The sequence below is a fragment of the Orcinus orca genome, chromosome 1 (genome assembly GCF_937001465.1).
Source record: "Orcinus orca chromosome 1, mOrcOrc1.1, whole genome shotgun sequence".
Classification (NCBI taxonomy): Eukaryota; Metazoa; Chordata; class Mammalia; order Artiodactyla; family Delphinidae; genus Orcinus; species Orcinus orca.
Genome location: NC_064559.1, coordinates 100,973,700 through 100,995,638, shown reverse-complemented (window position 1 = coordinate 100,995,638; position 21,939 = coordinate 100,973,700). Strand labels below are relative to the sequence as shown.

The 21,939-nt window shown below is 43.9% G+C and overlaps 1 protein-coding gene and 2 non-coding genes across 38 annotated transcripts in view; all 3 read left to right on the top strand.

The window, feature by feature from the left end:
* The window catches only part of UBAP2L (ubiquitin associated protein 2 like), a 43,456-nt gene extending 21,969 nt beyond the window's left edge, over window positions 1–21,487 (top strand). For 7 of the 36 annotated variants that reach the window (XM_049706223.1, XM_033414588.1, XM_033414586.2 and 4 more), the window contains 14 exons: window positions 3,491–3,689; window positions 4,298–4,575; window positions 4,733–4,905; window positions 5,924–6,113; window positions 6,842–6,896; window positions 7,299–7,473; window positions 8,290–8,362; window positions 9,431–9,626; window positions 9,717–9,805; window positions 11,070–11,123; window positions 11,748–11,829; window positions 12,579–12,796; window positions 13,181–13,286; window positions 14,693–15,096. In XM_049706223.1, the coding sequence (XP_049562180.1) occupies window positions 3,491–3,689; window positions 4,298–4,575; window positions 4,733–4,905; window positions 5,924–6,113; window positions 6,842–6,896; window positions 7,299–7,473; window positions 8,290–8,362; window positions 9,431–9,626; window positions 9,717–9,805; window positions 11,070–11,123; window positions 11,748–11,829; window positions 12,579–12,796; window positions 13,181–13,286; window positions 14,693–14,742 (1,938 nt within the window). In that variant the 3' untranslated portion in view covers window positions 14,743–15,096. Of the gene's footprint in view, window positions 1–3,490; window positions 3,690–4,297; window positions 4,576–4,732; window positions 4,906–5,923; window positions 6,114–6,841; window positions 6,897–7,298; window positions 7,474–8,289; window positions 8,363–9,430; window positions 9,627–9,716; window positions 9,806–11,069; window positions 11,124–11,747; window positions 11,830–12,578; window positions 12,797–13,180; window positions 13,287–14,692; window positions 15,097–18,013; window positions 18,082–19,169; window positions 19,368–19,783; window positions 19,835–20,686; window positions 21,323–21,355 lie in introns of those variants that run through there. The other 29 variants (XM_033414577.2, XM_033414580.2, XM_033414576.2 and 26 more) reach the window with 9 other exon arrangements.
* On the top strand, window positions 6,403–6,539 carry LOC117198381 (small nucleolar RNA SNORA58). Its single transcript, XR_004479532.1, has one exon. It is a non-coding gene; the product is annotated as a small nucleolar RNA SNORA58 (small nucleolar RNA).
* On the top strand, window positions 11,528–11,663 carry LOC117198386 (small nucleolar RNA SNORA58). Its single transcript, XR_004479537.1, has one exon. It is a non-coding gene; the product is annotated as a small nucleolar RNA SNORA58 (small nucleolar RNA).
* Window positions 21,488–21,939: the final 452 nt, after the last annotated feature.

The window sequence follows — 21,939 nt, the reverse complement described above, 5'->3', positions numbered from 1 at the left end:
AATTAAACTTGGTTGGAAGGTTGTAGCAGTTCCCTGTCGTTTGTTTTTTGTTTTTTGGCTGCACTGTGTGGCATGTGGGATCTTAGTTCCCCAACCAAGGATTGAACCGATGCCCCCTGCGTTGGGAGCACGGAGTCTTAACCCCTGGACCACCAGGGAAGTCCAGCCAGTTCCCTTTTTCTTGATAGAGCAGAATTGTCATATGTATTCATTTAAACCAGACATTTCTGAGCTAGGCTTCTCAAAACTTGGGGTCTTCCTGAATCTGCCCGCTTATTAGCTATTTCTCCCTTTCTCTGTAAGTAGGGATAAGAGTGCTTGCTGTGCCTATCTTACAGGGCTTCAGGAAGATAAATAAGATAATGGGTAAAGTCTCCACAAATGTGGAAGTAGTGGTATTGGTTATTAACCTAGAGCACTTATGGCAAATGACTTGTTGATTCAGAATATTTTTTAAAATTCAAGGTCATCAATTATAGCAAAGTCTAAATAACTAAACAAAGATGGTCAGTAAATCCTAAAGGTACTGCTTTTTCTCTCTTCTTTCCTGTTCATTTTACTTTCCTGTTTATTTTTTGCTGGAGGGTTACTATAGTTGTAAGAGGTAAGAAACTATGTGTATGCATATACTTTTATTTTTCCAGTAGTAAGGTTAGAGTAATTCAACTGTAAAACTGCTAAGTCAGCCTCTAATCCAGAGCTGTTAGGTTTTTAAAAAAATAATTTATTTATTTTTGGCTGTGTTGGGTCTTCATCGCTGCGCACAAGCTTTCTCTCGTTGCGGCGAGCAGGCGATACTCTTTGTTGCGGTGCTCATGCTTCTCATTGCAGTGGTTTCTCTTGTTGTGGAGCACGGGCTCTAGGCGCGCGGGCTTCAGGAGTTGTGGCACAAGGGCTCAGTAGTTGTGGCTCACGGGCTTAGTTGCTCCACGGCACATGGGATCTTCCTGGACCAGGGATCGAACCGGTGTCTCCTGCATTGGTATGCGGATTCTTGACCACTGTGCCACCAGGGAAGTCCCACTCTTAGTTTTTAACTGTTGTCTTAAAATAGTTTTTTGTGTTAATAGTAATTTGGTGGTTGATATTCTGCCATGTATGAGTGGTCACAGGAGAGAAAAGGTGGCAGAGAAGGGAGAGGAGTGTTGGGACTAAAAAGGAAAAGAAGGAAGAAACAAAATGGGACAAAGGTAGTAGGAAGATGTAATGAAGATCAGAAAATAACTACCAACACCTAAGATATATGACTGGAAAATGGGTTAAGTGCTCTGTGTCACTTTTAATTGCCTTTAATGTCTGGAGTTGAAGATTTACACCTAAATCCAAATTCTCATATCAAAAATAAGTTTTCAGTATACTTCCACTTTAACATTCTGTTTAATGTGTGTCATGTGATATGTGAAACTAAACATAAGTGCTATTTTTTCTCATTACCTGCGTTAATCAGTATGCTATTTAATGTAGTTCTTTTCCATTGAGGACAGAGGTCAGAGGATTAATTTCCCTTAAAATTTAATAGATGTAAGTAATATAGGAGCCCTTCCCCATTATAATATATGAATGTTAGGTAATTTTCTATACCTTCAGTGTTTCACGCTTGCAGAATATTTGGTAATCATGCTGTGCGGGATCATCTCTCTGCCGCAATCCTGTACTTTCAACTAGATTTCCAGTGTTTTTGTACTTGTTTGTATAGTCTTGGGATACAGACTGAAGTGGAAAAAAAAGTCTTACGTTGGGTTGGACAGATGGGTTTTGTATAAGCACCGCTTAATTGAAGATCATGATGTGCTTAAGTAAGAACCTAAGAGAGACTAGACTAAATCTCCTTGGAGGTTCTTTAGAATAGTCAAGGCCACATGGTTAATCTTCTGGTCTAGGCTGGTAGTTTTACTTGGTAGTAGGGAATAGAGAGAATCCCCCAAAAGCATTAAGAGTAAATTTTGTTTTGTCATCACGATTACCCTGTAGAACTTGGATATACACAGAAAACAATAAAATCAGATTGACTCATTACTTGATCATTTAATGCAGAAGTTGAGATAGCTCCTTGACTTTGCTTCTTTGTCTCTATGCTAGTTATTAGAAACATTGAGATGAAGCTCAGTTAGTTGTTTTTGTTCCTTTTGAGCTGTTCAGTGGAAGGGGCAAAGACTTTAATGGCTGAAGTGAATTTTTTTTTTTTTTTTTTTTGCGGTACACGGGCCTCTCACTGTTGTGGCCTCTCCTGTTGCGGAGCAAAGGCTCCAGACGCGCAGGCTCAGTGGCCATGGCTCACGGGCCCAGCCGCTCTGTGGCATGTGGCATCTTCCTGGACCGGGGCACGAACCCGTGTCCCCTGCATCGGCAGGCAGACTCTCAACCACTGTGCCACCAGGGAAGCCCCTGAAGTGAAATTTTATATCACCTTCATGTTAGCTTAATAATCAAGTATTAGTTGATTTAAAAATTCAAAGGGGAGAAAACCCCTCCAGTCATTAAAGGAGTCCCTGAGAAGGAAGGAGGGGAAAGTGATGGTAATGGTATAAATTTTAATGGCTCTTTTTTTTTTTTTTTTTTTTTTTTTTTTTTGTGGTACACGGGCCTCTCACTGTTGTGGCCTCTCCCGTTGCAGAGCACAGGCTCCGGACGTGCAGGCTCAGCGGCCATGGCTCACAGGCCCAGCCGCTCTGCGGCATGTGGGATCTTCCCAGACCGGGGCACAAACCCGTGTCCCCTGCATCGGCAGGCGGACTCTCAACCACTGCGCCACCAGGGAAGCCCTGGCTCTTATTTTTTTGACTGCTTGTTATGTGCCATGCACATATTAAATGCTTTAATCTTGTTTAATCTTCCTACACCTTTATGAGGTACTACTTTTATTCCTATTTTCAGATGAGGAAAATGAGGTACAGACCAATTACAAGTAATTTTTCCACAATTATTTAACCAGGATTTGAATGTAGACAGTCTGAGTCCAGAGCTTATGCTGTAATGGACTATTCTATTTTGTGACTTTTTTTTTTAAAAATTTATTTAGTTTTTAGTTTTGGCTGTGTTGGGTCTTCATTGCTGTGCATAGGCTTTCTCCAGGTTCGGCGAGTGGGGGCTACTCTTTGTTGTGGTGCGCGGGCTTCTCACTGTGGTGGCTTCTCTTGTTGCAGAGCACGGGCTCTAGGCGCGTGGGCTTCAGTAGTTGTGGCACGCGGGCTTGGTAGTTGTGGCTCACAGGGTCTAGAGCTCAGGCTCAGTAGTTGTGCGCACAGGCTTAGTTGCTCCGCGGCATGTGGGATCTTCCTCGACCACAGCTTGAATCTGTGTCCCCTGCATTGGCAGGCGGATTCTTAACCACTGCATCACCAGGGAAGCCCCTGGACATTCTTTACTTGTCTTAACTGTACTGGCTCTTAACAGGGATAAGTGTTTTGTTTTTGTTTGTTTGTTTGTTTTTTGAGTAGTTGAACAAAGTTGCTTGGATGTGGATTCCTCTAATCTCTGTGTTGATCTACAGGTGAGCATGTTAGGGAAAGGATTTGGTGATGTCGGTGAAGCTAAAGGCAGCAGCACCACAGGCTCCCAGTTCTTGGAGCAATTCAAGACTGCTCAGGCCCTGGCTCAGTTGGCAGCTCAGCATTCTCAATCTGGAACCACCACCACCTCCTCTTGGGACATGGGCTCCACCACACAATCCCCATCGCTGGTGCAGTATGGTGAGAAATATGGAAAGTGATTTGAATTCTTTAAGCATTGGAGCATTACTGCCAGGAGGCTAGCAGGAGTAGGGGTAGAGAATGTGTTCTGAAGTGAGGAGAAGGGCAGCCAACTGGCTCTTTTCCCACAGTGATTTCCCCTGGTGAGATAGGCTTAGTTCAGAAAGCTGGGGAGTAATAATTAAATACATAAGTTGCAGCTGTATATCTCTATATCTCTTTCATCAAATTTAGCCCTGTACACATTTGCAGTCTTCTGTTGACCTGAGGATGTTTTGGGTTTTCCCTAGGTTTATCTGTAGTATTTGAAAACATCATACTGCCTTTGGGCTTTTCCATTTTAGGACCTTACACTTTAAACATGGACAATTCCTGAATTCCTTTCTTACATAGGCAGGATAATAGTTTTGATTTCATTAGGTTCTGCTTAACAAATAAAATCCAATGATTGCCACCTATAGAAATGAGATTAAATCTTAAAAGAGGACCTGTTTATATGAGTTTCTGATTCCTGGGGGCCTAGTTCATGGCTCTAGAGCAGGATAATAGCATTTTCTTGAGGTTCACGAACACCTCTGGCCTCATGCTTATTGGATTTCCTCGTGCAGATTTGAAGAACCCAAATGATTCAACAGTGCACAGCCCCTTTACAAAGCGCCAGGCTTTCACCCCATCTTCAACCATGATGGAGGTGTTCCTTCAGGAGAAGCCACCTGCCGTGGCTACCTCCACTGCTGCACCTCCACCCCCGTCTTCTCCTCTGCCAAGCAAATCCACCTCGGCTCCACAAATGTCTCCTGGGTCTTCAGACAACCAATCGTCCAGCCCTCAGCCGGCTCAGCAAAAACTGAAACAGCAGAAGAAAAAAGCCTCCTTGACTTCTAAGGTATATTTGAACTTTTAGATAGATATTATTTTAGGGCAAAGGGGTGTGGGATTTGAGAATTGAGATTGTAAGTGTGTAATTTGGAGGTTTAAAGCAGAAGTTTTTTATTAGTCTTACAGTAAGCTTATAGTAAACCATTACTTTATCTTCTTTACAGATTCCTGCTCTGGCTGTGGAGATGCCTGGCTCGGCAGATATCTCAGGGCTAAATCTGCAGTTTGGGGCGTTGCAGTTTGGGTCAGAGCCTGTCCTTTCTGATTATGAGTCCACCCCCACCACGAGCGCCTCTTCAAGCCAGGCTCCAAGTAGCCTCTATACCAGCACGGCCAGGTAGAGGAAACAGCCGTCATAAGACTTCTTTTATCAGACATTTACCAGTTTTTCTAAATCTCCTGCTGATTCCTAGAACTCTGGACAGGCCAAGCCTCTGATTGAGTGAGAGAAAAGTAGCCAATTTTAGCATTTTGTTGAGCATTTTAAAATATTGTTACTAGGTTTTTCCTAACTCTAAACAGAAATGTATCCCTTGGGCACTTCTAGAATGTCCAGGCACAGTTCCTAGAGACATGTACCCCACCTTTAACAGTACCTTGGCCTCTACCACAGCTAAAAATGTGTTTGACACTTTTAGCCCCTTGGTGTGGACTTAAGCCTACGAAGGGTGTAGCTTTGAACTCCTAGGAAGGAGGTAACATTAATACATTACACAAGTAAAAGAAACCTTTCCAGTAGAACCTTCCCTGCCTCTTCTGATAGCTATCAGGGAAGGCCATCTTAAGCAGTAGAAAACCCTGGAGGAATTTTTTTCAATCCTTAGAATTTAAAAATAGAGATGTCTTGCCCCAGCCTAGCTCTGTTGAATCATAATTGCTGTTAATGCATATGAATATTTTAAAAGTTCCTTTCAAGAGAATTTTACTTCATAGGGTTTTTGAGAGGGCCAGGAGCTCAGAATTCCTTAAAATGAACATGAGCAAAAGGTGATTTTTCCCATGTTTAGGGTTCATGTTATGATGGTATCAAAGGGACCAAGAGTAGTATATCCTTTCTACTGACTTTTAGCCTCTTTTCTAATAACAGCAGCATGTAAGGGAACAAGAAATTTTTCTCTTCCTTTAAGAGTTGAAAATGTTTTTAAACTGGATTCTTAGCTTAGATCCCTGGCTCTATAGGATGTGGAAATTCCTACTGTTCTCAGGAGAAAATTGCGGCAGTTTCTTTTATTTGTTGCTGGAATTTTTCTTTTTGATTGTAATCAACTTACACAAGTAGTGGATCTCCACTGTTTTAGTATCAGTGGATCTGCTCTATTCGTCTCTCTCAGATTTTCCTTCTCCATTCCCCACAGTGAATCTTCATCCACAATTTCATCTAACCAGAGTCAGGAGTCCGGTTATCAGAGTGGCCCAATTCAGTCGACAACCTATACCTCCCAAAATAATGCTCAGGGCCCTCTATATGAACAGAGATCCACACAGACGCGGCGGTACCCCAGCTCCATCTCTTCATCACCCCAAAAGGACTTGACTCAGGCAAAGGTATTGGCTTCATGAGCCCCTGGGCATTGGTTAGGAGAATAGTGGGCAAAATCTCTGAAATATTAGTGTTTTACTTCTTGACAAATGGTGCTAAGACACCTCTGAAGTGCTGATTGAGAAGCTGAACCACATTTTTGTGGTTGGTGAAATAAAAGTTCTCTTCACTAACCTTGGAGACTCAGAGCCAGAAGATCATTCTCTTTGCACTAAAGATTCATTCTCTTTAGTAGAATCAGTCTCAATTACCTGTTTTCTCTTCTTGGAAGATCTGATTGCCAGCCTTCTGTGGGTGCATATCAGTAGACCTCACCTTGCTATGTCTTGGCTTGGTGAGGGGGACAGCATATGCTAGAGGCAATGTGGAGTGACTGTCAGATGCAGCCAGCAGAATAGGTGGTTTGGCTGAACTGTCATACTCCCACATCCTCCCCCAGGGATCACTGGATTTGGACCTTTCCTATGTCTGTTTGGGGTTTGGGATCTCTTCAGCAGTTTGGGCATTGCCTTCTGTTGCCCTGGGTCACACAGGGTTGGTATATCTTACTATTGTTGTTTTTAAATTTTTGTTGTTTTTACTTTGTTTGGGTAGTATACATTATGTTAATCCTTTCATTGTAGAATTTCTCTGAAAGAAATTGGTTGACAGAAGTTAAGCTGAGTCAATGTGCTAACTTGACCTATTCACTTGAGTTTGTCTGTTTCTTATTCCTCTTTTTTTTTTTTACCAGAATGGCTTCAGTTCTGTGCAGGCCACACAGTTACAGACCACGCAATCTGTTGAAGGTGAGTGTTCTCCAGGCTTTTTCCTCTCAGTTGTAGTGTTTTTACTCCCCTTTAAATATTTTTGCATTTCGTAGATTGTTGTGAAAAGAGCCCTGCCTCAATGATCAAAACTTCTGGTATAGTCTCAGCTTGGTTTTTTTCTACCTTGCTGTTTAATCTCAAACTATCGTAAGTTTCAGGTTCTCTGTCTTGTAACAGTGATAATCCTCTGGGTTCTCTTTATTGGACAAATGAGATCAGTGCTGTGAAATGCTTGGAATTAAAAAAAAAGGAAAAGATTGTACCTAAATGTTAGTGGTCCATTACTAAATAACTCACACTCTTGTCTTTGGGACAGCCTAGGGCTGTCGTCACCTCTTAATAACTTCCTCTGATGAGGTGAATTCCTTTCTTTATTTCCAGGTGCTACAGGCTCTGCAGTGAAATCTGACTCACCTTCCACTTCTAGCATCCCCCCTCTCAGTGAAACGGTATCTGCAGCTTCCTTACTGACGACAACCAATCAGCACTCATCTTCCTTGGGTGGCTTGAGCCACAATGAGGAGATTCCAAATAGTACCACCACACAACACAGCAGGTGATTTGGGGTGAGGATGGAGGTTTGGGTTGGTGAGTAGTAATAACAGAGCTCTCTGGTTCTATCTTGTCCTCTCTGCCTAGCAGAGACCACATTAGCTAAGTGGGTAACCTAAAAGCTATGGGAAGTAAAGACAGAGGAGGCTTTTTTCCCTTTTTCAACACCCATTCTTGCTTTAACTGCTCACTACTCTTGGCTGGCCATTGTGTTTACCATATGATCTCAGGATCTCCTTGGTCCCATATTATGCCTTCTTTGCCTATGTTCTTCTTTTTTTTTTTCAATTGATGTATAGTTGATTTACAATGTTGTGTTAATTTCTGCTGTACAGCAAAGTGATTCAGTTATACATATTTTCTTTTTTATATTTTTTTCATTATGGTTTATCTCACAGGATATTGAATATATTTCTATGTGCTATACGGTAGGACCTTGTTCATCCATTCTATATATACTAGTTTGCATCTGCTAACCCAAAACTCCCACTCTATCCCTCCCCACCCCGCCTGCCGGCAACCACAAGTCAGTTCTCTGTGTCTGACCTGTGTTCTTTTTTTTTTTGCGGTACGTGGGCCTCTCACTGCTGTGGCCTCTCCCGTTGCGGAGCACAGGCTCAGTGGCCATGGTTCACGGACCCAGCCGCTCCGCAGCATGTGGGATCCTCCTGGACCGGGGCACGAACCCGCGTCCCCTGCATTGGCAGGCGGACTCTCAACCACTGCGCCACCAGGGAAGCCGTGGCCTGTGTTCTTGACTGAAGCTCCAGGTCAGGTAACCATAGCCCTATGGCTAATGGCAACCTCTTTTACCTTACAGCACGTTATCTACTCAGCAGAATACCCTTTCGTCATCAACATCTTCTGGGCGCACTTCGACATCCACTCTTTTGGTAAGTGTGATGCTGTAAAAGAGGAAGTATGGTCTTGTTTACACTTAAACAACTATCCAACTGTAAGAGTCTCCCAAGAAGGGAGTCTTGAAAATTTCTTCATGAGGTGGCAAAGTGATAATTCATCTGAAGTTGCAGGAAAGGAGTAAAAAGGATGTTTGAAGCCGAGAGAGGCAGAAGAATCCAGAAATATTGCAGAGCTGTGGGCCAATTCTCAAAGCCCTGGAAGTGACTTTTTTGAATATATGACTTTTTTTTTTTTTAACACTTAATTGGGTGGGACTTTGTATGCTATGATAAATTCTGTAAGAACATCCCTTTCTAACTGGTACAGCCATTTTCATTCATTGGTCTGGGGTATGGCAAACATGAGTCCTGAAAATAATCAGTTTGAGTCTGGGCATCCTATGAAAGTAGAGGCCAGATGAGAACTTTTGGCCAAAGAATTAATTTCACTGTTGTGATTTTATAACAATTTGTGGAATTAAGCTGAGATGGTAAGGAAGAAAACTAACTTCAGGAGGACCTGTTTTGGGCAAAGGTGTCTGGTTTGTCAAAAGCCTGGGGCAAGGTAATGAGGGTTAAGGCTTTCTCAGGAATCTCTCTTTCCTCAAGTGTACTATTTCAGGTTTAAATTCATTAGAACTTGTACTTCTTTCTAGCTTGTGAACTTGTCTGTTGTGCTGGCCTAGTGAAGAAGAATGTGGGAGAGAAGACTATGATATATTTTTCAGACCTAAACTATCTTTTGTCTCCTCATTGGCTAGTCAGTGTTCATTTCTAGGGAGTTTGTCCCCACTCGCTCTGTTGCCTTTCTGAACAGGGTGATAATGTGCAGTGGGTCTGTTGTTACCATCCTTACCAGATGAATGTTGGAGAATGTGTAGCCAGACAGTATTTAGTAACTTCTTCTAATTACTTTGGCAGAGAGCACCCTAGTACCCTGCCTCAGCCTTTTTAATTGAGAAGTTGGTGTGATTATAATCAACAGAAGGGATTGTCTTTCCTGACCTGTTATACTAATCACTGTTTCCTCCTCCTCTCTTCCACTGCACCGCCTTTTTGAAGCACACAAGCGTGGAGAGTGAGGCGAATCTTCATTCTTCCTCCAGCACTTTCTCCACCACATCCAGCACAGTCTCTGCACCTCCCCCAGTGGTCAGTGTCTCTTCCAGTCTCAATAGTGGCAGTAGCTTGGGCCTCAGCCTAGGCAGCAACTCTACCGTCACAGCCTCCACTCGAAGCTCAGTTGCTACAACTTCAGGTAGCCCTGCATAGAAGATGAATTGCATTCCTTTGGTATGAATGAGCAAAGTAATAGTGTGACAAGATAAAAATATAATTTCTCTTTCAGGAAAAGCTCCTCCCAACCTCCCTCCTGGGGTCCCGCCGTTGTTGCCTAATCCATATATTATGGCTCCAGGGCTGTTACATGCCTACCCGGTAAGTGAGACTGAAGGATCTTCTCCAAAAGAGGAAGGTGGTATGGCTGTTCTTTATGGCTATGGCTTCAGGTGGAAGAATATAATTAAATAATAAATGAGTGGTTGTCACATGTAAGCAAACAAGTTTTTAATCTTTGTAGTTTTGGGAAAAAATAATTTTTTAGAAAGGAAGGACTAAACCTAGACCAGGTCCTCTACTGTGTATTTTGTCGGGTGAAACACAATTTCTGGGCCTCAGAAGCCAAAGGCCAGAGTGTCTAACTGGAATCCCTTTCTGTTTCTTAGGGAATTATTTTCTCTAGTTGGATAGATTCCTAATTTCTGGGGGTCTATGCTGGCTCTGACCTAGTCAGAGTAGAGTTCCCTGACTTAGTCTGGGGCTATCTGAGAATAGGTGACTGACAGTAGTAGCCTTTTGCTCTGCTGTGTCTTGTATCAGCTTCGTGTATTCAGTACCTATTAAGATGAAGGATATTTAATAAAAAAAATTTTTTTAAACGTCTGTTTTTCAAACTTATGTTTACCAGGGGATTAGAGCGGGGGTGGGGGGGAGGGATAAATTGGAAGATTGGGATTGACATATACACACTACTGTATATAAAACAGATAACTAATAAGGACCTACCATGTAGCACAGGGAACTCTACTCAATACTCTGTAATGGCCTATATGGGAAAAGAATCTAAAAAGAGTGGATATATATGTATAACTGATCCACTTTGCTGTACACCTGAAACTAACACAACATCGTAAATCAACTATACTCCAATAAAAATTTTAAAAAAACCAAAAACTTGTTTTTGCCTTCGGAGAGTCTAGAAGAATATCATACATATGAAACATCCATTAGCACTTTTTTAATAGCTAACACACTACCTTAGTACCCAAACATTAAAGAGTAGAGTAAAATGCGAATCCTTTCTGAAGGAGATAAATTTTAAGCCATATTTTGAAGGGCAAAGGAGGCAAAGACAGGTAGAATAAAGCAGGCTATATATGTATGACTTGTGCGTACCCTACTGCTACCCAGAGGCCAGCCTAGTTGAATCACTGTGTAGCTCAAGGAAAGCTTCAAGACCTTTCATGAATCATGTAATCTCTTTGTATTTCACTTCTTTCTTAAAGAAAATGAAGGAAATAATTTATGTCCTCTTCTTCTTAAGAATGAGGATGAATGTTGATTTATCTTGTCTCTTAGCTCCTTGGTTTGCTACCGTCATGACCAGTCCTCATTAATATTGTTACATGTTTGTATCTTTCAGCCACAAGTATATGGTTATGATGACTTGCAGATGCTTCAGACAAGATTTCCATTGGTGAGTATATGGTTGTAGAGCTTAGGAAAAGAAAGTGATCTTAAAATTAATGTTTGGATTATTCCAAATGTTCAGTTGATAAGTCACAGACTTGGCTCTTTCTCAAGCCATACCTCCATACACATACTTTAAGATATATTAGAATGTACTTCGAGAGTGGTTCTAACAGAAGGTAATTTTTTTTTTTTTTAATCAGAGTTGTGACATCTTTGAAGTAAACACATTTTAACCTGTTATAAAGCTCAGAGTACTGTGGAACTCTTGGGATGCTTCCTGTATGTCTCAAACACTTTGATGAATTCCAGAAGGAAGATCTGTTTTCTCAGTAGTAGTAGACTATGAGGGATAATATTTAGAGGTTTGAGAATATTATTGGTGCTGATGGACTTGAAGTGTTTCCTGGTGGGCATACTTGTAGACCTTGCCTGACTGTCCCCATGGCCAGGCAGGGGGGACAGTGTATGTAAGAGTAATATGGAGTTTGTGCCAGTTCAAGCCAGCTTAATCAATGGCTGGATAAATTGCAGTACTCCAACATTCTCTTGCTTCTCACCCTGAATGACATGTCCTCACTTCTGGGAATGAGTGGCATTGAGTCTCTGCTCTTTTCTCTCTCTCTTTCAGGATTACTACAGCATCCCATTTCCCACACCCACCACTCCGCTGACTGGGAGGGATGGTAGCCTGGCCAGCAACCCTTATTCTGGTAGGATTGGGATAGGGAGGTTGTGTTGGCCTTGGTGGCAGAAACCTGATTAGTAGAAGGAAGGGGTCCAGTTCTCACCTTAATTAAGATCTTTGACAGAAGTACAAAATGGATGTGGTAAATCAGGGTTGGTAGATTCAGAATCCTGCTGAAGATGGGCATGTAGCAGCTTGGCTTCTCATCCCACTTTCTGTTGTCTCCCTGTGACTCCGGATGATGTGTTGACTTCTCAGCTATTCTCTAGCTTTTTCCAGGAAGTACTGTGGTTGAACTGACCTTCCTCTACTCATCTCTGCTCCTGTTCCTTACTCATGTGGCAGTCTCATTGCCTTGCTAGGCCAGGGCCTGACCTATTGTTGACCTTATTGCCCTGTCATTTTCCCTGACCTAGCATTGTTTTTCAAGTCCAGCATGGAGTTTTCCCCATGGAGGGGAAGCAGAGAAGGAAAGGAGGGGGTGGGGTGGAGAAGAGATGAAAGAAAACAGGTGGGCAGGGAAATCATACAGGAGCTTTATTCTGGGAGCTGGTTTCTGTCACAGTATTGCACAGTCATGCTAGTCCTTGACTAGCACTGTGCAGATTGTGTACTGAGCAGTGCTAAATGGAGCCGCAAAGAAATGGAATTCAAAGCATTGGACTTTAATAGTCTCTGAAGGCTCTCCTGGAATCATGTGAAACCAGAAGAGGAAATTCTGCATTGGTGTTGGGGGGTGAAAGTGGCAGATACATTTAGCCTCTCGTGTCACAGGTGACCTCACAAAGTTCGGCCGTGGGGATGCCTCCTCCCCGGCCCCGGCCACAACCTTGGCCCAGCCCCAGCAGAACCAGACACAGACTCACCATACCACGCAGCAGACATTCCTGAACCCGGCGCTGCCTCCTGGCTACAGTTACACCAGCCTGCCATACTACACAGGGGTTCCGGGCCTCCCCAGCACCTTCCAGTATGGGCCTGCTGTGTTCCCTGTAAGTACTTGGGCTTGGTCTTTACTTGTGGTGAAGAGTCCTAGCCCTGGACACTATGCTAGCTGCTTTCAAGGCTAGATGACTTTTTAATAATGAATGAAGAGGAACAGTTTCCACCTCTGGCCTCTTTCTGGCCTGGGAGAGGGAGTGGGGCTGGGATTGGGGTAAGGAATTACCCATTCGTAGAATTAGCTAAAAGGGGAATGTACAGCTTTGCTTCCCTCAGACTCTCATTCATTCCCTGAACCCATTTTGCTAAGTAAACTGTGGACAGCATACATCAGAGTGGGTAGCCATCTGAATGCCCAGTCTCTGGAGTAGGACGGGTCGGTTGAATGGTACTTTGCTGCCATTTCACTGTAGTTCTGGCCTATTGCTCTTCAGGTGGCTCCTACCTCTTCCAAGCAGCATGGTGTGAATGTCAGTGTGAATGCATCAGCCACCCCTTTCCAACAGCCAAGTGGATATGGGTCTCATGGATACAACACTGGTAAGCTCACCTTGACTCTGGCTGTCATTGGTGTCTGTGGGATGTCATTAAATGAGTTTCAGGGAGGAAGATCTGGTGCTTGAGAAAACAGGGTTGATGAGGGTGTGCTGCTGCTCCATGTATGATTGTTAATGTCTGCCTGACTTGGGTGTCTGTCTGAGCAGCACCAACAGAGGAGCTTAATACTAGAATGTGTATTCACTACTCATGACGGGAATGCCCTGGCGCACGAGTTGGCTGTTAGAATATGTTGGCTGGCCTAAACTTTGGGTGGGAAGCAGAGGGCCCCCAGATTTTACTGAGATGTCAGTGGAGGCAATTGTTAACGTTTAAGGTACTGGTAGTACAATAGGGGATATATTCACTGAATAGAAGAGTTAAATGGGTTCTTAGCTAGCATGCTGTGGTAGCTTTGGCTTAAATCTCTTTGTAGTACTGCTTTTCTCATGTGGCCCCTTTTTATCGCCTATCTAGAGGGCCTAAGATGTGGAGAGAAAGGAGTAGGGCATGAATACTCAATAGAGGGAGAGTTGGACCTTTAGGTTCCTTCATTTGTATGGCTGGTCTCTTGCAAAGTCCATTTGCACCTCTGATGGCAGGGAGGGAAATACGGGAATCCTCTGAATGGGTGCTGACCTCAAAGATATTTAGCCTATCCCCTGCTCCCGTACCTGACACCTACTCTCCATTTTTGGAGGACAGGGAGTAAGAGTCTTTGAATAAAACAATTCCATCTACTTTTTTCAGTGCCTTGTAGATGTGTATGGGGAGGAGGTGGTTGCTATTGCTTGGGGTTGGAGTTGAGGGTTGTCCTTTAAAATTCTTAGTTATGGTTACATGGTGATTCGGATGGAGCTACATCTGTGTTCTTCACCCTTGTATGGGCTCCAGGTGGTTAAAATTGCCCAAGGTTTTCAATTATTGGGAAACTGAGCTGAGCAAAAGGGCAGTAGGTCTGGGATCTAACAGGTGGAGCTTTGAACTGTGTTGTATGACTTAGAGTGGGTCAAGATTTAAACTAAAGAAATCCTGAGAGACCCCATTGAGATTTAATAATGCCCAGACTCCTTGTGCCTAGGGCCCCCCTCTCACTGAGCAGGTCCACCCTAGTCTTTGGTGGGGAGGATTATAAGCTTTTGTCTTGGAGTGGCCCTATTCCAAGAATATTAGATTTAGGTCTTAGCTGGACCAGGTTCAAGAATTTGAAGAGGTAGATGATTGGTTATAGAAGAAAATGGCATAACTGATTTTGGAAATCCTAGCTTCTTACTTCCCTTAAGATTTCAGAGACCTCCTATAACAGCCCTTTAAGAATCCCCAGTTCCCAACCCCACAGAGGGCTCTTGTCATCCCATTCCTCATCAACCTCTAAATTCATTTATTTTTATGTATTTGATTCCTTTTAGGAAGAAAATATCCACCCCCTTACAAGCATTTCTGGACGGCAGAGAGCTAATTTGGCCCAAGGCTGGGGGCTGTGTTTTGTGTGTGTGTGTAAATTTGCACTGAAGTCTTGTTTCAGAAACCAGACCACTGAGGAGAGCCTGCTGAGCTGTGGCCATGGCCTGCGTGGCTTGGGGAAATGAGTTGGTGGATACCTTCTGGGCTTTTGAACTTGCCCTTCCCCCATTTCCCTCTCCCCCATGTGTCTGACCCTGTCTTACCCATTTCGAATTCAAGCGGTGCAGCACCTCCTCCGAAGCATCAATGCACACACCTGCTGTTGCTTTTGATTTCTGGAAGGCATGTAGTTCCAACTTGTAACAAAATATTTGTAGTCTTCAATAAACTGTGGTATTTCTTTAGCTAATTCTGGCGTTCTTTCCGTGCATGTCTTTCTGGACACTAGGAGCCAATGTTGTGCTGTGGATGAAGGGTGGAGGGTGGCCTTTTCAATCAAACCCCAGCATAGCCAAAGAACTGTTAACTTTTCAGTATGGTGATTTTATTAAGGTGGGGGAGGGGAAGTGGCCTCAGTTCCCAGCCTGTTGATTGGTTAGTCAAGAAAGCTATTTGTAGAAAATGCCCGATTCGCCATACTTATTATAGCTCTTCACTTTTCCATTTAGATCTTCCCCTTGTCTCTGACATAAGCAGAGGAGAAAGGACAAAAAAGTTCGTGTCATGTCATTGTGAAAGGCTGAAGAGATGGTGTTCAGAGCTGTTGTTAGGAAAGTATCTTCCAAGGCTTAATTCCCACATCTGGTTCCCAAGGGCCAAGTGGCTGATTGAGATCAGATAAAGTCATTAGTGACCAGCTAGTTGATGACTCAGGCTGTGGAAACTGTTCTAGCCTGGAACATTGTTCTTAGTCCCTCGATGGCTTTTCAGGGATTGTGGATTATTAGTCGTTTTGCACTTGTGGGTATAGCTAAGAATGTGTGGGAGAGATTTGGTTAGACATCTCCTTGACTATGGAAATTCTCATCCCCTCTCAATCCAACTGGTACACCATCAGCCCTTCATTCATAGAGTTAACTTGGACAGTGAGAACCCTGTCCTTGGTTAATTGGAAACCCAGGTACTTCACTTTCTTTGTATTTGTTCCCAGCCCTCTGGAGTAATTTTGTACTGTGAGTGTGATCAGCTTTCCCAGGGGCTGCCATGCTGGGAGAGATTGGTTCTTGTTTCTCCTCCCGGCCATCCACATTGTGTTTGTATGATCAGCACTGCTTGGGAGTGGGGGTAACCAGGGGGTGTTGACTGTTGGAAGGAAAGCAAGAAAACTCCGTAGTCTGAGGAGATTGCTAATTACTGGTGAATGATAGGGAAACCAATGCCCATTATTTTCTAGGGTCTCAGGTGCTTACACTGAGGCCATTTAGGGCTACTACACAAAGTATTCTCTTTTTTTCAGCATTTCCAGTTGTTTCAACCAACAGGCCAATTAAGGCCTCTAGACTAGAAGCTGTTTTTTAGCTAGTCCACCCTCTGGAAAGGATGAGACCAGGTAGGGGCACATTGGAACTAAATTCCTCCCTACCACCCGGCTTGAGAGTCGGCCATTTCTCCCATTCTGTATGGGATGACCAAGTGGTGTCAGCAAGCTGTTTGAGCCTTTGCAGTAAAGATCATTGTCTCTTCTGGTTTCCCTCAAAAATGTTCCATTTATATCCTGTCACACCTTACTCTCAACCCTTCCACACAAACCTCCTCATTAGCTTAGCTTTTTCCATAAATGAACTCCTGTTCTTAAAGTTATGCCTATTACCAGTGATTTGCCAAATGGGCACCTGGGGCTTGCAAAGGGAAGGGAAAAAACTATTCCGTTAGTTCCTGTATTGTCCCCTTTTTCTTCAGTGCCTTTAAAGTGTAGAGTTGATACTTTGGAGATGGGGAAGTATTTTCTCATGCTTGGTTTCTGTAGTTGTGTTCTTTTCCTAGTTGGTGTTTGCTCCTCCCTAGAACTATCTGGACTTGTGATGTGGGAGGGTTCTCCAGGGTAAGATGCCACTTCTACTGGGAAGATTCTAAAGTGGCTGTCCAAGGTGGGCTTAGCTTTTGAAGGCTGCCTTGGTCTAGAGAGGATTTGGGTTCTGGAGTTTGAAGAGAGATTGCTGTTGAATTGTGGGTGAATGGAGAATTCCTCATTTGTGATTTGGTCAGTTTAGTGCTTCCAAAAAACTCTGAACAAAGTGCTCCTAACAGCAGAGGAGAACGATCCAAAGACATAAACTGAAATGCAAAGTTTTTCTGAGGTTTCATTTTATCTCACTTCCTGAAAACTAACAGATCTTTAGAAAGGATGCTCTAAATTCCTAGTTAAATTTGAGTTACTTTTCCTTCAGTATTGGTATACAGTTTCTCAAGTAAGTTGCTGGGTTATTTTACCTGATGGCTTTTTCCTATCCTTAACTTATTGCCCCATACCCTAGGAGGTACAGTATGTGCATTTCAGTTTAAGGAGTACAAATCAAAATGGAGAATTGTACTATTGTGGTTTCCTTAAAATTGTAGTTGGTGGTAGGGAGGTTTTCAACAGGAAACATATGCAAGTTGCTGGAGTATGGATTAGAGCTTTTAACTCATGGAAAAGCTGAAGTTGTAAACTAGAATGACAGTTGGATTTTTGTGTTCCACCTAGGCTGTAGGAGAGAGCCTACCCCTATCTACCTTCCTTACCCCTCTCTCTCCATGCTTTGGCTTAAACTGAGCAAATGGAAATTAGCCTTTGCGCCAGCTCTTTAAATCATAAGTCTGTAGCGTAGAATTGCCAAGACTCTGGGGAAGCTGGACTAAGTAAACTGAGGCTCCGAGAATGAAAGTGCTCTTGGGGGTTGAATAGGAGTGCTCCTCTAATACTTACCTTATGCTGCGGAGGCATGGATTTTGAACCCGTTCAGGAGCAGCACTGCTGAACTGAGTGGAGTTGGGGTCAGTTGATTTGAAATGGACGTTAAAAGTTTAATACAATCCTGTTGGGCTTTGGCACAGAGAAGTGTTTTGAAAACCATATGCTAGTGAGGTTTGGCTATATTCCTTAGTCCTCCCCAATACAACACACCTCCCTCTCACATAAATACTCAGTACACATCTGGAAAGGGCAGGAGAACCTAGGGAGCTTTTGTGTCGTGAACTCTTATCCCTCAGGACTGACATGAAGCTGGAAAAACAGACCAAAATTCCCTTGCAGTGCTATAGCTAGAAGGGCCACACACATCATCTCCCAGGGATGGGGCCAGGCAGCTAGCTGAGCTAATCCTCCTGTCTGTTTCCTCCTCCCCCAGGTGTATCAGTCACCTCCAGTAACACAGGCGTGCCAGATATCTCGGGTTCTGTGTACTCCAAAACCCAGGTAGGTGCCTGGCTCTGGATAGTGGAAAAAGAGATGACATAGAGGAGGTGGAGTTGGAATGATAGAAGTACAGTGAACATGGGAGTTCCCTGGCTTTCCAGTGGTTAGGACTTGGCGCTCTCATTGCCATGGCCCGGGTTCAGTCCCTGGTCGTGGAACTAAGATCCCGCAAGCTGAGTGGCGCGGCCAAAGGGGGAAAAAAAATACAGTGAACAAGAACAACACTAAGAGAGGTGTCAGGAAATCCATTCTACTAGAAAATGAGTGTCTCTAAACCTCAGTTTCTTGAAGAAGGTTAAATTTAGCCCTCTGGGAAAAAGCAAGAAAAATGTTACAGGAAGCTGCAGTGTGGTAAATTGTTGTGATATGTCATGTGATTCACTGTGCAACTGTCCTGGCCCTTTACATACCCACTCCCAACCTTTTCATAAGTTTCCGAGAGAACACATATGGAATGAAGGGAAACTAGTTCTTCCCATTCTTTTTGTAAGTATATCTATAAACAGTAGGAGAGGACACAACCCAGTAGCTAAAGTGAGGCATCTGAATTATCCACAGATTTGTATTGTGTTGCTCCCCCCAACACACACCATAAATAAGTAAAAGCTTGATGTAAAGTATTAGGAGTTATGGTGGAGTCTTTCATGGCCAAGACCATTAACACTCAAGAAACCTCAGTGTGTATTCATTTCTTTTGAAATATCCAAGGAGTTCTAATTTTTACCCAACTCCAGGGGTATCGCTATTTGTGCTAAGAGTAGTTAGCAGATTTCACTGTGTTCATGAATGATGTTAGAATTTATGAAGTGCTGTCACATCTATCCTCTCATTTGGTCCTTACAACTGAGAGGTTAATAGCATCCCTGATTCATGTTAAGAGAAAATGAGGCTGAGAGATTAATTTTCTCAGGTTCACACAGCTGTTAAAGGGTAGAGCTGAGGCTAAGACCTGAATGTCTGACTTCAGGTGCAGCATTCATTCTCTGACACCATGCTGCTTTCTGAGGGTGGGGGATCTTGGGTTCAGAAATTCTGAGGATTAGTTTGCTGATCCCTTTTACTCTCTCTCCTCCCATTCTCCTGGATAGCAGTCCTTTGAGAAACAAGGTTTTCATTCCGGTACTCCTGCTGCCTCCTTCAACTTGCCTTCAGCCCTAGGAAGTGGGGGGCCCATCAATCCGGCCACAGCTGCTGCCTACCCACCTGCCCCCTTTATGCACATTCTGACCCCCCATCAGCAACCGCACTCCCAGATCCTTCACCATCACCTGCAGCAGGATGGCCAGGTAATAGCCCTTCCCCCTCTTTCCTTTCCCTTCCTTTTCCTTCCTATACCCTAAAACTACCTCCCCTTTCCTTTTCTTACCCTTCCTCACCACCACCTTCACCCAGTCCTCCCCAGCGCCAGCCATGGGCACACAGCACATACAGACACAAGCGCACACAACACGAGTGGCCGGCAAAGGAGATGTCAGAGAAGAGGCCAGATTGAAACCTTTTTTGCCCAGTTCCTTTGGTGCCTTTCTCCTCCACCTCCTCCCATAGCACAGTTGTCCTCATCCTATCAGACCTGGGTCACACCTCCCCTCTTACCTCTCCCAGCCTTCCCCCTTCCCTGACATTATAGCTTTCCCTTCTAATGGTGGAGTTCTATTGTCAAAGTTTGTCCCTTTATTTTCCATATATCCTGGTTCTGCCTCAGCTACCATATTTGCAGATGATTCTCTGTTGCCAGCGCCAGCAGGAGGAGCAGGTAATGAAACTGAATGATGATATGCTTGAACCCACTCCTTTTCAGTCCCCATTTCACCTCCACAGTCTCAGGGAACTTGAAGAGAAAAGATTGCACGGTCACAAATCGGGATACACAAACACAAACACCTTGCTGAGCTCTCTGGCCTCCCGTTCCTCTTGTCCTCCTCTCCTCAGTGTCTTTTTCTTTCTACCCTTCCCCGACTCTTGAAACACTTGGTTACTGGAATGGAAAGGATTCTTGGGGCAGCATCTGGAGCCTGGGGCCTCAGACTGTCTCTCTTACCTTTCCTGAAATGGGCTCGCAGATGTGATGTGTGGTAGGGGTGGGGAGCCCTGGGGTGGTGCAGGTGACCTCTCCCCCTTCCTTATAGGTGGTTGCGGAGCTAGAATAAGGGCTGCCTTGCCCTCAAAGACAGATGTCCAAATTGAGGCATTCATGGGGATCAGTGAAAAGTGAAATCACCTTGTGATCACTCATCTCCAAGAGGCTATAATTCTCTCTAGAGAGTAGCCTTTCCTCGGATCAGGGGATGGTGGGTTTGGGGGGTGAGGAGAAGGTGAAATTGAAAATTGGTAGAACTGATGCACTATCTTGTCTCTCAAAGTATCCCACCCTCTTTTCATCTTTCCCTTATTTAAAGTTTTAAAGTGTTTTTTTACTTGTCAGAGGTGCTCTAACTGCTGTATAAAACAAATTTCCTGTGGTTAAGAAGTAAGCTTCAGAGTAGTTTCTAAGCAAGGGGAATGGGAGAGTAAAACAATTTCCAGATTTCCACCTGAAGATGTCATAAATTTGTCCCACTAACTAGACATCTTTTTCCTCCCCATTCACCCTCCCATTCCCCTGCAGACGGGCAGCGGGCAACGTAGCCAGACCAGCTCCATCCCGCAGAAGCCCCAGACCAACAAGTCTGCCTACAACAGCTACAGCTGGGGGGCCAACTGAGGCCCTGACTCTCTTCTCCCGGTCCCATCTTCTGAGAGGGCTTCTCAGCCTGGCAACTATGGAAACAGCATCAAAGAGAGAAAGGAATGTGGGGGGGTTCCACTGCCCCCACCCCCAGCGGCCCATCCCATGCCTCAGCTTCATGTCTGTCCCATTCCCATACCATCCCCACTCTGTTGTATGTATTATAGGATTTGTATTTTCTCCTTTTTTTTCTTCCTTTCCTCTCCTCCTCCCCCCTTGCATTCAAGATTATGAAACTTTGCTGTGGGCCCTGCCCTCCCTTCTCCTCCTCCTGTTCACCCTGGTGGTGTGTGGGTGAGGTAGGGAGGGGGGACCCCCAAATATATATCAGCCCAACAGCCCTAAGTCTCCTCCTTTATTATTAGGAAACAAAACAACAACAACAACAAAATGGCGTCATGAATATGAACAGCATTGTCAGATGAATTAGTTGAAGTGTTTTTTTTTTTTTTTTTGTACTGTGTCCTCAAATTTAATGGATTAATGTGTCTTGTATATATAAAAAGAAAACCTCTACCTTCAGCCTCTGCCCATTCTTGCTCCGTCTAGGATATCCTCAGTCTCGTCGATGACCAGCTTGATGAATAAGTATTACTGTACCAACTGGGCCTTCTCTAGCAGGCCCCGAAGGCAGTGGAATAAAATGAAATCTTCGCCCTTTAAGAACTCCTCTGACCTTAATGTGCTAGTATCTTGCCCTTGAGGGCATTCCCTTCCCCCCCTCCCCGAAGAATTACACAGTGTGGTGCCTGGAAAGAATCACTGCAAATCTTCATTTCCTCCAGATCTACAGCAGATTTTAGGCAGTGAAGGGATAGCAGATATTGGGTGGAAAGGGAAAGGGTTAAGCAGGAGTTGAAAGAAATGGCTTTGTAGAATCAAAGTGTAATTTAGATGGATCCAGGCAAATGAACTGGAAAGAAATGAGGGCAACATACACTGTTGGCTAGCAAAACTGAAGCAGTAGTTCTTACTTCTTGAATGCTTTCACTTCAAGTAGCTAATATCCAACCCCTTGAAAAGGAGTCTAGAGCAAGGCCAGGGTTGGGATGGAGGTGGGGGTACAGGGAGGGGGAGGCTTTTAAAAGTCAGTGACCCGAAAAAGGGGATACTTATAGCCCCAGATTCTCTCC